General features: G+C 46.9%; 1 protein-coding gene across 2 annotated transcripts in view; it reads right to left on the bottom strand.

The window, feature by feature from the left end:
* arhgap5 (Rho GTPase activating protein 5) overlaps positions 1-14,445 on the bottom strand; it is a 46,044-nt gene extending 31,599 nt beyond the window's left edge. Inside the window, exons 1-3 of one of the 2 annotated variants that reach the window (XR_008531745.1) lie at positions 14,367-14,445; positions 5,089-9,036; positions 3,047-3,196 (exon numbers count right to left, since the gene is read on the bottom strand). Coding sequence is in view for 1 of the 2 variants with exons in the window: in XM_054614074.1 (XP_054470049.1) it covers positions 3,047-3,184; positions 5,076-8,913 (3,976 nt within the window). In the remaining variant the exon portion in view is untranslated. Of the gene's footprint in view, positions 1-3,046; positions 3,197-5,075; positions 9,037-14,366 lie in introns of both variants that reach the window. The other variant, XM_054614074.1, reaches the window with a different exon arrangement.
* Between the last annotated feature and the right edge of the window lie 388 nt (positions 14,446-14,833).

The following is a 14,833-nucleotide window of genomic DNA, read 5'->3' as shown; positions in this document are numbered from 1 at the left end:
TGTCAGCTGGCAGGCATCCACACACACACACACACAACCACACACACACACACACACACACACACACACACACACACACACACACACACACAGCGCTGCCTGGGATTAATCCCTGAATTTGGTTGGCAGCCACCAACGGGGGCTCATGTAGATCCAGCTGAATATCAAAACATATTCGGGAGGGGATTTTCAGGACAGGAATTAACAGCGCCAGAACGAAGAAGAGCTCAGATACAAACACCACCTTCAGAAAACAGAACCGAACACAGGAAACACCTCCCTGTTAATGTCCGTACTATACATTTGCTGCACATATGGAGATGGAAGGAGCAGAGAAAAAGGGAGTACGTTGATAAGACAAGTTTTCTGTCTTATGTTGAAGGGCTGGAGGGCCACAGTGTGTACAAATACAAAAAAAACAACCTATATATACCTTAAAGAGCCATTCTGTAACTTTGACTGAGAGCAAAACTCTCCTGAATTCAGCTCACAATAAAAAGAAACTGAGTGCCAACACTTCTCCCCTGAATACACAGCAGAAAGAAGCATTTCCTCATCAAGAATCTGACTGGGGGGGAAGTTACTTGGAGGTCTTTCTGGCACTTTTGCTTCTTAAAAGGCACTAAACATGGGAAAAAAAGAGTACTGGGCCATGTGTAAATACATTATGCAACAAACTCATGCAATATTAAATGTGTTTAAAATATTCATTTCAGTGATGAGAGGGGGAGAAAAAAGTAACAGTTTGGGTCTTTAATAAGCTGAGGGGAAGCTTGGAGCAAGAAATTCAAAAGTGGCTGGTTGGGGGTTTGAATCTCACTGCAGTCGTCTCTGAAGAACAGCAACAATCTGAGACGCTCTGAAATAAAGTGTCCACCACACGGTAGGCCGCATGATTGTGACTAAATGAATAATCCCCATTCTATTTCATCTATATTGAGAACAGGATTATTCATTGATTTTAGGGACAAACATTTTTTTTATTGCACTTTCACATTTAAATAAACAGAGCGCTGCTTTCACTTTAATGTTGTGTTACGTAATGCTACATTTCTGTTTACGTTTCATGTCATTTCTGGTTCCAAAAACCAAGATGGCAACGGCTAAAATGCCGACTTGAGGCTTCAAAACCGAAGTCAATAAACCAACAGGGTCACGGTGACCATATCTACGTATTACATTCAATCTTTGGGCATGGCAGCTTCCTTAAAGTGAAGCATAAACATCTGGATCGCCCCCTGGTAGCTGGCTGTTAGATTAGGAAGCGCTTGTTTTTAAACCATCTGAACCCCAAAACCCACCGATGCAGTAGAAAAGCATGTTGTCTTCAAACAAATCGGCAAAACTACACCGTTTATCACAGCCAAAAGCTGTAGAAACTGTCATAATGTTCAGAATTTCATCTTTCTGAGGGTCCCTAAACACATCATGTGTGACGAACACTTCCGTCAAAAGAAGCAACCAAAAAGAAGCTTAAAATGATTTTACCAAAACATTTTATTCTACATTAAAATCTCGCTGCAAAATAAATTAACCAGTTCCTGTAAAAACAATATATATTAAAAAGAAGCAGAGTTTCACAGTCTGCTAAATGACTGTAATGTAATGACAGTCGATCATGTTCATTTAACTGTGCAGCCCTACCACACGGTGTCTAAACATTAATCAGACTGATCCAGAACTTCACTAAAGATTAGCTCAAACTTTGGGGGAAAGCCTTCTTCACAACAGCAGGGCAGGAGGCCAACACATACCCAGCATGCACTGCGGCGCCAGTTGGAGTTTCACTTGTCCAAACTGGTCCAAAGGTTTACTCATCCAGAATAAGACTGCTCTTCTCATACAACCACTGACTGAATAAGTTGTCTTTTTGCAGTTTCAAGGGAGCTGATGGGGGTGATGAGCCTTGCTCAAGGGCATCTAACCCACTGTTGGGATGCCATTGAGTAGAAACAGATTTTTCATTGACATTTCAGAACACTATTAATACCATGTGCAAGCAAACCAAAGTGCTTCTGATGTACTTGGGGTGTTCCATAAAGTTTTATTGACAGTTTTGTTGACAGTTTTACAAAACTCTGATTGATCAGAAAGCAATTGTTGTCATTATTGATAAATCCGCCAACAATAATCACAATTTCCCAAAGCAACATATTCAAATAGCTTGTTTTGTCCAATTAATAGTCCAAATACCCAAAAATATGAACTTTACAAAAGACATAAAAGAAAGAAAAGCAGCAGATCCTCACATTTGAGAAGATCAAACCTATTTTTTGGGCATCTGTACTTTTAGCTAAACAAAAATCTAATAACCCAAAGATACTACACAGGAAACTTTTTCAAATCTTAAATGTTTCCTACGTGTTCTTACGAGTATCTCATGTTCTCTTTTCTCTTGTGTTCATTACTGGATGGCACGTACTTGAGTAAATCTCTCCGCTGCCATTCCTTAATCAGTGTTTTGATCATGTTAATCTTTTGCCATCTTATTTTGTAATCTTTCCAGCATCGCTTTGGCAACACTTCAAATCCATCAAATGGCATGCCAATAAAGCTCATTGACTTGAAATTGACTTGTATCGACCGGCAGCCCGGCTGGCTGGTTGACAGGCCAGACAAAACATGTTTGGTGGGGTGATATCAGATCCGAGAAGTGAATCTTCTTATAATTCAGATTCATGCGCTTTCCACTCCCACCTCAAAATCATCTCCCCATCTCCCCATCTCCCCGTCCCTCCTCCTCTCGCTCAATTACCCGTTTGGAAAGACATGAGAGGAATTTTCACGGCAAATAACCACAAAGCTTTTGCATGTAAGAACAAACCAGCTGTGCTTTGCAAGAGTTACAAAACACCAGAGAGAGCCCGGTGCACCTGAACGCACAGGCAGAAGATAAATGGGAAACAATAAACAAAAGAGAAGAAGAAGAAGAAGAAGAAGAAGAAGAAGAAGAAGAAGAAGAAGAAGAAGAAGAAGAAGAAGAAGAAGATGGGGATATAAGACCCGAGGAAGAGATAAAGAACAACAATGAAAACAAATGACTCACCTGTGCGCTCGATGTAGTCGACGCATTTGTCGATGAAGAGTGGGATGGGTCGGTCCGGGGTCACCAGGTTCTGCAGGGGGACGCCAAAATAGTTGCTCTCCCAGGTTCTCCGGGTGGGGGGGTACAGAGGCTTGGGGGCTTAGATTTTGTCTATAAAGTGGGGGGAGGGAGATGATAGTGAGTGAAAGGGAGAGAGGAGGAAGGGTGGAGAATGTGACAAAGGAGGGAGGATGGAAGGAGAGAGGGGGATGGAAAGGAGTAAGAAGTAGGAAGGAGGGAGGGAAAAAAGAGGAAATAGGGATGAAGGGGAAGTAAAAATGGAGAAAACAGGAAATTGCAAATTGAGGAACAGAATTAAGAGGAAGCAATCCAAATGGGATGATGGAGGAGAGACAGGAGTAGGTAAGGATGATACCAAAGGGATGATGGGAAAGAAAAGGGGCAACAAGGGGAAGTCGAGGAAAGTAAGAAAAACGGGAAGAGCATGAAAAGATAGAAAGAAGAAGAAGGAATTGAGGAAAAAGACACGAGGGAGAGCAGAAATAAAGAGGCAGAAGATAGAGATGACGATGAAGAAGAGGAGGAAGAGGAGGAGGAGGGCAATTGGGGAATAGGTCATACAGAAAGTGAGAGAGGGAGATAACAGAGGGAGGTTCATGTGGAGGAAGATGAGAAGAAAAAAAAAGACAACGGACAAAACTGTTATTCAAGACCGAAGCTGGGACCAGTAACGAGGTGGCTTTGATTTCCCACACTCCTCCGCTCATCAAAGTGTTGTCATGCCTACAGCGGTTCAGGCTCAACTCTAATTGGCCGGGACGGCGACTGAACACCTTCCATTTTGTACCTTGTGGTTCTCCGTTCGCTCCCCCCCCCCCCCATCTCTGATTATCAAAGACGGTCTGAATGTTAGGACAATGCAACGCATTCATGACGGCCGTGCAGCGCCGGCGGCTGTCTCTATGCTGATGAGCACACTATTATCTGATACTCCGGCGCGCTCGCTCGCCTGCATGCGTGTGCGGCGCTGTCGTCCAATCGGGTTACGGGACACGGACAGACCGTGCATGCTGTGATTGTTTTGCTTGACGCTGCAAATTGCTAACCTGCAGTAGCGCCAACAGACAGTTTTTCAGGAGACTGTAAACATTTTGAATCAAAGCCAGATGTTGCTGCTTAGGATTGCAGTATTTGAAATCATGCAGGGCTCAATTTAAGTTATAAAAATGGGATCCATTTTGGATTTCATGTATGGATCTCTAATGCTGATATACATAGATATTATATTTCTAAGGTGTGAGTATATTGGTGCATGAGCAGGTGTGTGTACATGCACTTTAAGCTAATGTTTGCTATTAACTGCATGTTCAACAGCTGTTGATTTCTTCATTTGCCTGTGTGCTTTTCTAGAGAGCAGTGCTAGCTTAGTTGTCGCATGTGTATGCTGAGTGTTTGTGTTAGAGGACAGTAGCTATATTAAATGATCTTGTGTGTGTGTTCTCAGCAGTCTCAGACAAGCCTTTAGAGGGCTGCTGTAAAGGATCAGCAGGCTTCTTATCTCTGAATAATCTCAGAGCAAAGGCTGCATCCGGATGCAGCCTTTGCTCTGAGATTATTCACACAGAGCCCCACTGTCTCTAACAGTGCGTCTTTTTATCAAAGCTTTTTATTGGGTGTCTGGGGCCAGAAAGGTGGGGAGGCTCATAAACTATCTCTGCAACGGGTCAGATCAATCAATTATCAAGTTAGTTTATTCTCAAGATGAATCCCTGGGGCTATAAATAAAAAAGAAATCTGCTCATATCACACCCACACACTAGTATATACAATCTCTTCTGCTCTCATTCCCTCTCTTTCATGCTCCCTCACTCATATTCAATGCACTGAAGCTTCAAACTAAATCAAACAGCTTTGGCTCAACCTCTTGGAGGCCATAATATCTCTTTCTGTCTTCAGTTGCTCTTTTAAACTACCCTGTTTGCTAAAAGTAGTCAATAAAATTGACCTTAAAACTCTGCATATTCATGACGGAATCCACTCACCTTCTTCGGTTCCTTTGGCGTCTTGGGCTTCTTCTTCTTCATCTTCTTGTCCTCCTGTTCGGGGTCCGAGGTGATGGCGGGGTTATCTATCCCGCCCTTCCAGGGGTCGGCGGGGGAGAGCAGTGGGTCCTCCTCGCTGCCCCGGTGGGCTCTTCCCTTTTTCTTTTTCTGCGTGGCGGGGCCCGACTCCTCGCCATCGCTGTCGGATTGGAATCGTCTTTGGTAGGCCTTCGTATGGCTGAACAGGATTTTAGATCGATGTTTGTATTTCGACCCCCGCCGTCCGGCGTGAGACTTCCTGTCGTATCCGTTCTCTTCCTCCCCTCCTCCATGGAGGCCGTGCAACCCGCCGAACGTGTTTCTAATTTTGACCAGACGACTGTGCGCGTCATCGGGGACGGCGTATATGTCGTCGTTGTGGTAGCCCCTGGACCTGAGCAAGGTGTCCACGGGGTCTGCATAGTTGTCGGACGCATCCAAGTCCTCGCTGTGCGCCATCGGGCCGCGCTGCAGCCTGCGGTTGCTTCGCATGCCAGCCTCGATGGTTTTCAGCAGGTTGGGGTCTAGCTTTTTGACGTTGGGTTTCGGGAGCACAGGTTTGGGCCGGACAGGCGGAGGCACTTTGTGGTTGCGTTCATGGTCCCCCACAGGCGTGCTATGGACTGGGTACTCATTGCCCTCGAGGTCGATGCGGTACTTGGCCCGCTCGCTGGGTGTGGGGAGAAGCTGAACGTCATCGCCTATTGGACTGTACGGCGGGGGGGCCTCGTTATCGTCATCAGATTCTGGGTAATAGGGGTTGTAGGCCGGGGAGTGGCTATGGGGCGAGGTGGGGAAGACGTCTTCACTGGCGCCGGTGGTGCACTCGCGTGACGAGCTGTCAAACAGGAAGGAGCTCTCGATGTTCGGCTTCTTCTCCAGCACCTCGTTGAAAAACGGCGTAAAAACCTCCGTCTGCCGATGATACTGCGACAGCGAGTAGAGTGCCGTGAACTTGGCGGCGATCTCCGTGGCAATGTGCTCCCCCTCCGTCATCAACTCCTTGATGGAATCATTCTCAAAGAAGTCTGCCTGGCTGTCTGTAATGGCCACCATCTGGACGGGGATCACGTCCTGGACTTCGGCCAAGAACGCCCGCAGGGTCGCCATAGAAGCCTTGCGTTTTGCAGAGTAGACCAGAATGTAGCCGTGCACCAGCTCGTCTTTGCGGACGCCGATAGCGGTGTGGTAGGAGAGGATGGTGACCTGGATCCTCCTCCTGCTGTCCCCGATGATCTTGTCCAGTATCAGGGTGTTGCTCTGACCCGGCTGACCTGCGCTACAGCAATGCGAGTCCAGGAAAGGCGAGAGGATGAGGTCGACGCTAAAAGGATCCCAGCACATGGCGCACATGACTATCCTGAGGTCTGTCTCTGACATGTCTTTGATTGAGGGCAGTGGGGCCAAGACATCAAAGTTATGCTTCAGCCCCTCCAGCACTGCGCGGAGACCCTGCTTGATTTGGAACTCTGTGAATTTACGTGGAAAGGCCCCGGAGGGGATGTCGACAAAGGTGCACTGCAGCTTGTTTGCCAGCTGTTGGCCCTGGTGCCTCAGGATGGGGATGTTTTTGCAAACACTGTCCCTCTGATTGGCCAGGATGAGAATAAACGGTAGCGGCTGAGCAAACCTGTCTCTCCTGCTCTGTGCTATCTCCGCTCTGATCCTGCCTATGCAGTCTCCGATACAGTTGAGGGACTCTATGGAGTTGAAAACGCAAAAGCAGCCGTGTGGCTTGAAGGTGGTGACCCACGTGTGGCTGAAGAGCAGCGTGGAATTGACATCCACGGGAAGAAGCTCCAGCTCGTATATTTTACCGTCCAGGGTGTACTCGTCGTCTGTGGACTGAGCTCGGATCTCGTTGGCTAGTTCCTGTGAGAGACCCTCCCTTCCCAGGAGGCAGAGGTTGATCTTATCGATGTTGGCACTGCTATAGTAGAGATTAGAGCGCCCGTGGTCGAGCTGCACCAGCCTGTTCGCTAAGACCTGCTCCACTTTCAGATCCACACAGTTCTGCCCACTCAGACACGTCTCCTTGGTGGGATGGTAAACAAAGCCAATGTGTTTGAGGAGGAGCGACTCTCTATCTGGGGCAAGTTTCTGCAGTGCTCTGTATCTTGGCTCCTCATTCAGCACACTGTGAATTTCGCTCATCTTGTCACAGCTGGGAGTGGCGTTCAGATCCAAGTCGTAGAACAGCTCGGCGTGCTCGAAAAGCATTTCCTGAAAATCCTCTTTGGCCCTTTCAACTATTTCCTGCTGGTGTCTACAGTAAACATCCCTCCTATCTGATTCTGTGATGTACTTGTAGGCCTCGTCCTCCATGACAAAGCACATGACTTCCTCCCAAGGCTGCCCTGCACTGATGAAGTGAACCCTGTCCAGCGTCTTCTTGAACCTGTCCTTCATCTCCACCCTTCTCTTCTCAGACAGCAAGTGCTGGACGTGGTTATGGTAAATTCTCTCGCCCTCGAGGGTGTCAAGGAGGTCAAAGGGTATCCTGCGGTCGCTCATGTCGATGTGGTCCGTCTCGTCCCACGGCGTGTGTTCCAGAACCACAAACCAGTACTGGAAATCGGGCCGGTTCCGGATCACACTCTGCGCCTCGGGCCAAGAGAGGTGTTCGACCTCGTCCAGGTTATTGAGGAGGTTGTTGAGGGTTTTCGGTAGTGTCGTCAGGTACTCCTCCCTCCTCCTTTTGATGTGCTCCTGCTTCAGTTGTGCGATGTGCTTTGTGAACATGTTGCGTGCTTTCCTGGAGCCCTCCAAGGTGATGAACTCGTCATAGTCGGGTTGGCCCTTCATGTTATTGATCACCGTTTTCCACGTGGTGTGGTAATCCCTCACGTTGTGCACTATCAATTTCTCAAATCTGTCCGTTACTGAGGCGACGAGCTGCCGTTGCACTTTATACGCCTCCAGGTATGGCACTGTTTTTGGCTTCCCCCTGGTTTTGTCCAGCTGCTGGATGAGAGCGTTGAAGCAGAGCTCTGCGTTGACGTTGGAGCGCGCCGACGTCTCGATGAGCTGCAGGTTCTTCTTACTGGCGACGAAGGCCTGCAGGTCCCTCAGGTGCTGGTCTACGCCCTCGTCACATTTCGTGGCAGCAACGACAATGGGCTTCTTTGACTTGACAATTTGGGAGTAGAGGCTGTTGACGAACTTCATTTGGTCGTCAAACTTCCTATTGCAGCCCTTGCTGATATCTATGCAGAGCAAAAAGCCGTCGATGCTCAGCTTCCCGTCGGGCATCTGCTTCTGGTCAAAGTCCTGCTCCAAGCCCAGCTGGTCCGTGCAGATGTACATCAGCTTCTCTGCAGACTGGAGCTTGGTCGCCGCCGCCCGTTTGGTGTACGGCTGCAGGTTCGTACTCCGATGGGGAAGAAAGGTCTGGTCATCGATGAACTCCGTCTGTTCGATGACCTGTATTTTACAGTCCAACCCATCGTCCCCTCGATGGGACACCTCCCCCCAGTACAGGAAGTGGTCATTGTTAACCACACGTCCACCGAAGTCTATCGTGCTCAGCACCGAGGTGTGCTCCGAGTAGTAGCCGTCTGCATTGGGACGAATATATCGGTTGCATAGGCAGGACTTGCCAACGCCACAGTTCCCTTTGTCTTTCTCCGTCCCCGAGAGGCCAACCACACTGACGGCGAATGACGGGGGGCGCGCATCCTTGTTCTTGGCCATTATATCCCCCCGCTCATCGCTAACTTGGTCACTTCCAGAAAAACAGGTCAAGATATCATTCCAGTTCTGCTTGTCAGGAGTACAGAGGCACATTCATCCTTTTTTTTTTCCTCGGTAGCGGCGAATTCCCCCCAACTCAACGGGTCTATCTCAGCTTCTATCCTGGGTCTTCTTTAAGCTGGGATAGAACAGCCGACTTCTCCTTTTATCACCTGCCTGCAAGACATAGAAATTTACAATTAGGAAGAGACAGAGGCAACACAAACAAAAACATTTTGGCACTGGTTTGTCCTCTGAGTGCTTCAGTCTGCTTATCACATAACAATATAATTAGCTTTTTGTTTCGCAGCATATCTCCCCCCGGGACATACATGTTCATGTATGCATGGGCTGTTTTTTTTAAAAACAAAAAATCTGACATGTTAATCAGGCATTACAGAGAGTTATCAGGAAATTACACAAAGGTACACATTATCACACTTGTGCAGGACAAAATAATCCCTCTGAAACAGTAATAGCTTCATCAATGGTTTTTGATCTGCCTTTCATGTATTAGAACAAACTGCGCCGGTCTTAAAACACTGCCATAATAGGTGTGTAATGTAAAAAATATGATGATAAAGCCAGATGCATTTTTTTATGAAAACAGGGGGAAATTCATTTTAAAAACTGCATTATCAAAATGGTCAAAACTTTTGAGAAGACAAAAATCAAAAGTGTGGAAAATAAAACTTATATAAGAGAAAGGGAGAGTAATTCAATCACGGCTCGGCAATGTCCCTTTTCTCCTCGCGGAAAAAAGAAGTGCTTTCAACCAATTTGTGCCGAGGCAGGATAAAAATGGCATGCGACTCCAGCCCTTTGACAGCCACTGACCTAGAAATGATCTGCTTCGCTGTGAGAATGAAACGGAGAAAATAAATCAGTCCTCAGATCTGTCATCACCATCGGCACGACCTACGGCTACATGATTAGGGCTGAACGTATAATCCTGATTATTTGGCCCGCCGTTCACGTAATATATTTCGCCCCACATTCTGTCTATGATTAGTAATCCTAATTGCCAGTTCTTATCATCTGTGAAATTAACCAATTTTGCAGCTTGTTCATAATCTATTCAGCATTAACAACAAGGTAGAATAAAGTGTTTCACTGTTGACAATACTAATATTCAGCAATAACAGATTGCAGAAACTAAAGCTCTGGTATCTGATGGACTCGCCAACCTTTCAATCATTATCATCTGAGATCGCCACAGTCAAACGAGCCTGAACCCTTCCGTAACCTAACTACAGGCTGATAACTGCAGAGAAGTGCAGTCATTGTTGGTTTTTTTACAGAACGATGGCAATCAGCCAGTGAATTTGCCTGCGTGAGCTGGAATGGCTCTCTGCAGCGCGACGGCATGCCGAGCCTGAGAAACTGCACCAGGGAAGGAATTCTGTCCGCTGACACGACTGGAGCAGCAAGGTTTCCCCCGACTGTTTACGAAGGCCGAGCTGGTGACGTCACCTGTGAGGGGGTTTGTGCAGGGAAACACGATTTTTCTCTGAGTTCAGCTGATCTACAGCAACCTGAAGAAACAAGCTACATGTATGGAAATGTATGCAGAAGTCTGAACAGAGGAGGACACACGGATTTCACTGAATCCATTATTGTTATCTACACAAGAGATCTCTTTGTGAGACAACACAGTTGATAGTAAACTAGGGGGAAATTACCTGCAGGAAATAACTAAATGTCAAGTCAGCTCTTCTATAATTTGGGCCCATCCAACCAGGAGCTCCACGTCCCTCAAACACACCCATGAAATGAAATGAAGTCATAAAGCAAACGGACCAGCAGGTCTGTCAGGTTTGCAAATCTAACAGCTAGCAGCTACAATGGCTTCTGTTCTGCTGCATGTGCCACACCTGACTGAAACAGAACGCCGGGGAGACGTTCACCTGAGCTTATGAAAAGGGTGAAGCACTACACATGTGCACTCTCAATTATGAGGTTGCACAAATGCCCGCAAGCATACTATATCCATTACCGTCTGATTACACGCTGATCAAACCAAGCAAGGTCTAATAATTGCTTCCAAACAACAGCCCAAACATCATAAATATTGTAATTTCTAATGGTAAACAGAACAAAATGAGCAACTCTTATCACCGGTGACACTGCAAAAAGGAAATATTTGAAACCCCTTCTTGGCAAAAGAAGAAAGGCCATCAATTACAACAACTGAAACCTATTAATGTTATGTTGATCAACTAACCATCTGATTATTATTGCAGGCCTTACATTCCTCCCCGATTCCCGTCTAAACCACCAGTGTTTAAGCAGCTCAGTCACCCGAATCCAAACATCTGTTTTGCATTTTTAGTCAGCCAGTATCCAGGTCTATCACTCCGCTGTCAACACAGGGCCGATAGGAGACCGACTGAATGCACGTTAACATGTAGGAAGAGAGGAACGGTGCCAAGGACAGACAGTAGCTGGATGAAACTTCATTACTGCAAAACATTACGGCCCCAAACTACATTTGTGCTGCAGCAACAGCTAAAAGAAGCCTCGTGCATCATGATTAGTCCACTCACGGTGAGGCTGCAGGGGGATTAAGGTATCACTTGGCATGCTGGTTTTAGATACGACTAAATGCTGTTAAGCCTGAAACACAGCAGAACACACTGCCAGGGATGATGGACCTTTTAAAGCAGCACACGGCTGGATTTAAAAAAAATTAACTTGTTTATTTTTTCAGCCTCAATCACAACGCAGGACTCCGACAGAGAAAAGAGGCCCGTCGACTTTAAATGAGGCGCCACTGACTCATTATGTTTCCCCAGAACCAAATCTGATCTCGTGTACAGACAACTCTCCTCCCACAGGAAGAGATGAATCAAAACTGCCTCCGATGAAGCAGAGTGAGCTCGATTCAAACATCACAATCTCTCTCCCCTCTTAGCGTAAACCACGACAGGACTCACCCCGCCTCACACGATTTATCGCTACTCACTTTCAAAGAATTTTTTTTTAACCATTACCTGTCACTTTCATTTTTCAGCAGCTTGCTTTTTCAGTTGCATAATGCAGTTTTTAAATGTCAGCTACCTCATCGTAGGAGAAACTACAGTTGTGATACATGAAAACATAACACAGACACGACTCAAACTTTCTTAAATGTCAAAATGTATCCAGAAATATTCAGCCTGCTTCTAGTGCGTCGTAAAAGGTGAGACCGTCTTATTAAATGTGGATTATGCATAATTGTGCGAGAGTTAGTGGTGACATTTTCAACTCGCAGTGCAATCTCTCAACAAAACGTCTTCGTTGCATAAAGCTTTGATTACATTGATGTCTTTTAATTCAGAAATATGTGAAAAAGGACCCGGCTGGTGCTCCTTTCAAGGAAACTCCGAAAGGTTTTGTCACCCTCCCCCTTCCAGACTCAGGTCCAGACCTGAAGCCGAGTCTCACTCATCAGACTTCCCATTCCTGAGGGACCAACGATGTATGAAGCTGAACTCGATCAAACCTGCCGTCACTCAGAAAAGAGCTCATCGGAATCAATCATGTGTGGTTTGCTGAAGCCGACACTTATATTGAATATTTTCCCAGCGTATGCCAACATTTCATTTTATCATCTCTTAAAGCAGACGTGGATGAAAAGATTTTTGTGGACTATCAATTCAGATAAAGCTACAAAACTACTACAAATACTAAACATTCTCTCACACATCATCTGCATATTAAATGACATGCCTATGAGCAACAACAACAACAACAACAACCAGATTAATGCATGTTTCCTAACATTCCCAGCATGACAGCTGATGAGGAATATCCAACTCAGTATTGTTGACACTTTGCTACACACACTGAAGATTAAACCCTGAACAGACTGTGATGATGATGATGATGATGATGATGATGATGATGATGAACACAGAACAATTCACTGGAAACAACAAAGAACCTGTAACGCCTGTAACAGTGAATGCATTTGAGGAATGTTGCATATTTCTTTTCATATGTGGGGCACAATCAGAGAAAGAAAAAGATAAACTATTCCTTTAAGATAAACTATTCCTTTAAGTTTGGGTAAGGAGTCAATGAAGGAATATAATAATAATAATAATAATAATAATAATAATAATAATAATAATAATAATAATGCAAACGGCATGCAGGTCTGCAGCAGGACACCAAATAAACAGCCAATAAGCTGCAACAACTTCTCCTCTGAGACGTTCAAATGCATGCTGGTTAATGTCGGAGAACCCAATAATCAGAGCCAGTGGCTCCTGGATCTGACCCCTGCATACATACAAGCATGCATGGATCCATCCCCCATGCTAACGTGTTAGCATGGGGGATGGATCTATTAGCATGGGGGATGGATTATGGAGCATTACAACCTGGCAACCCCCAGAAACTTCTCCATGAACTCCCTGAATGTGAAATAAAACACAACAACCCGTGTTACTGATCTACATATGAGCAGTATGTGATGTGTGGAGTGGAAAGGGTGGAGGGTATAAAGGTGGAGGGTATAAAGGGTGGAGGGTATGAAGGTGGAGGGTATAAAGGGTGGAGGGTATAAAGGTGGAGGGTATGAAGGTGGAGGGTATAAAGGTGAGAGGGTATGGAGGATATAAAGGGTGGAGGATATAAAGGTGGAGGATATGAAGGATATAGAGGGTTAGTGAAGGGTGGAGGAGTGGAGGATAGGGTATGGAGGGTGGAGGAGGGTTAGTGAGGGTATAAAGGGTGGAGGAGTGGAGGATATGAAGGGTTAGTGAGGGGTGGAGGATATGAAGGTGGAGGAGGGTTAGTGAGGGTGGAGGAGTGGAGGATAGGGTATAAGGGTGGAGGATAGAGGATATAGAGGGTGGAGGGTATAAAGGGTGGAGGAGGGATAGAGGGTATAGAGGTGGAGGTGGAGGGTATAGGGTGGAGGATGGAGGATAGAGGGTGGAGGGTATAAAGGTGGAGGGTATGAAGGGTTAGTGAAGGGTGGAGGATATGAAGGTGGAGGAGGGTTAGTGAGGGTGGAGGGTATAAAGGTGGAGGATAGGGTATGAAGGTGGAGGATAGGGAGGGTGGAGGGTATAAAGGTGGAGGGTATGAAGGGTTAGTGAAGGGTGGAGGGTATGAAGGGTGGAGGATATGAAGGTGGAGGAGGGTTAGTGCGGTTGTGTCGCGTCGTTGCAGCGCAGCGGCGTTTGGTCGTCCGTCGTGAACCCCCCCAGAAGCCGCTCCAGGGCCCGGGCGGTGGAACGCGGCCGGGCTCGGCCCTCTCTCTCCGGGGGGAGCAGGAGGAAAAACACCCCCCCCCTCCGGAAGAATCCCGATGAGCTAACGTTAGCCTAGCGTTAGCATGGCATGCTAGCTAGCGTTAGCGGCGAAGCTAGCAGCGGCTAACAGCGGCTAACAGCCCAGAGGCGGGTCACAGGTTAGAGAGCCGCGGGGGAGACACACAGCACCGGGGCCGTGAGGACCGGACCGGACCGACCCGGGTCCTGGTCCGGTCCGGTCCGGTCCGGTCCGCTACCCACCTCCTGACATGATCCCGATCAGAACGTCCCGGTCCTCCGGAGGCTGCTTCTTCTTCGTGTGTTTATAAAAACACACGACCAGAGAGAGAGAGAGAGAGAGACTACAGAGAGAGAGAGAGAGAGAGAGAGAGAGAGAGACTACTACACAGACTACAGGAGAGAGAGAGAGGCGGAGACACACAGAGAGAGAGAGAGAGAGAGAGAATGGGAGAGAGAAAGAGGAGAGAGAGGGAGGGAGGGGAGAGAGAGAGAGAGAGAGAGAGAGAGAGAGAGAGAGAGAGACTACAGGAGAGAGAGACACAGAGAGAGAGAGAGAGAGAGAGAGAGAGAGAGAGAGAGAGAGACAGAGAGAGAGAGAGAGAGAGGGAGAGAAGAGAGAGAGAGAGAGAGAGAGAATAGAGAGTGAGAGAGAGAGAGAATAGAGAGAGAGAGAGAGAGACTACAGGAGAGAGAGAGAGAAATGGGAG

Source organism: Anoplopoma fimbria, chromosome 15, assembly GCF_027596085.1.
Source record: "Anoplopoma fimbria isolate UVic2021 breed Golden Eagle Sablefish chromosome 15, Afim_UVic_2022, whole genome shotgun sequence".
In the NCBI taxonomy this organism is placed as follows: Eukaryota; Metazoa; Chordata; class Actinopteri; order Perciformes; family Anoplopomatidae; genus Anoplopoma; species Anoplopoma fimbria.
Note: the sequence above shows the minus strand (reverse complement) of the source record. Positions and strands in the feature narration are given on the sequence as shown.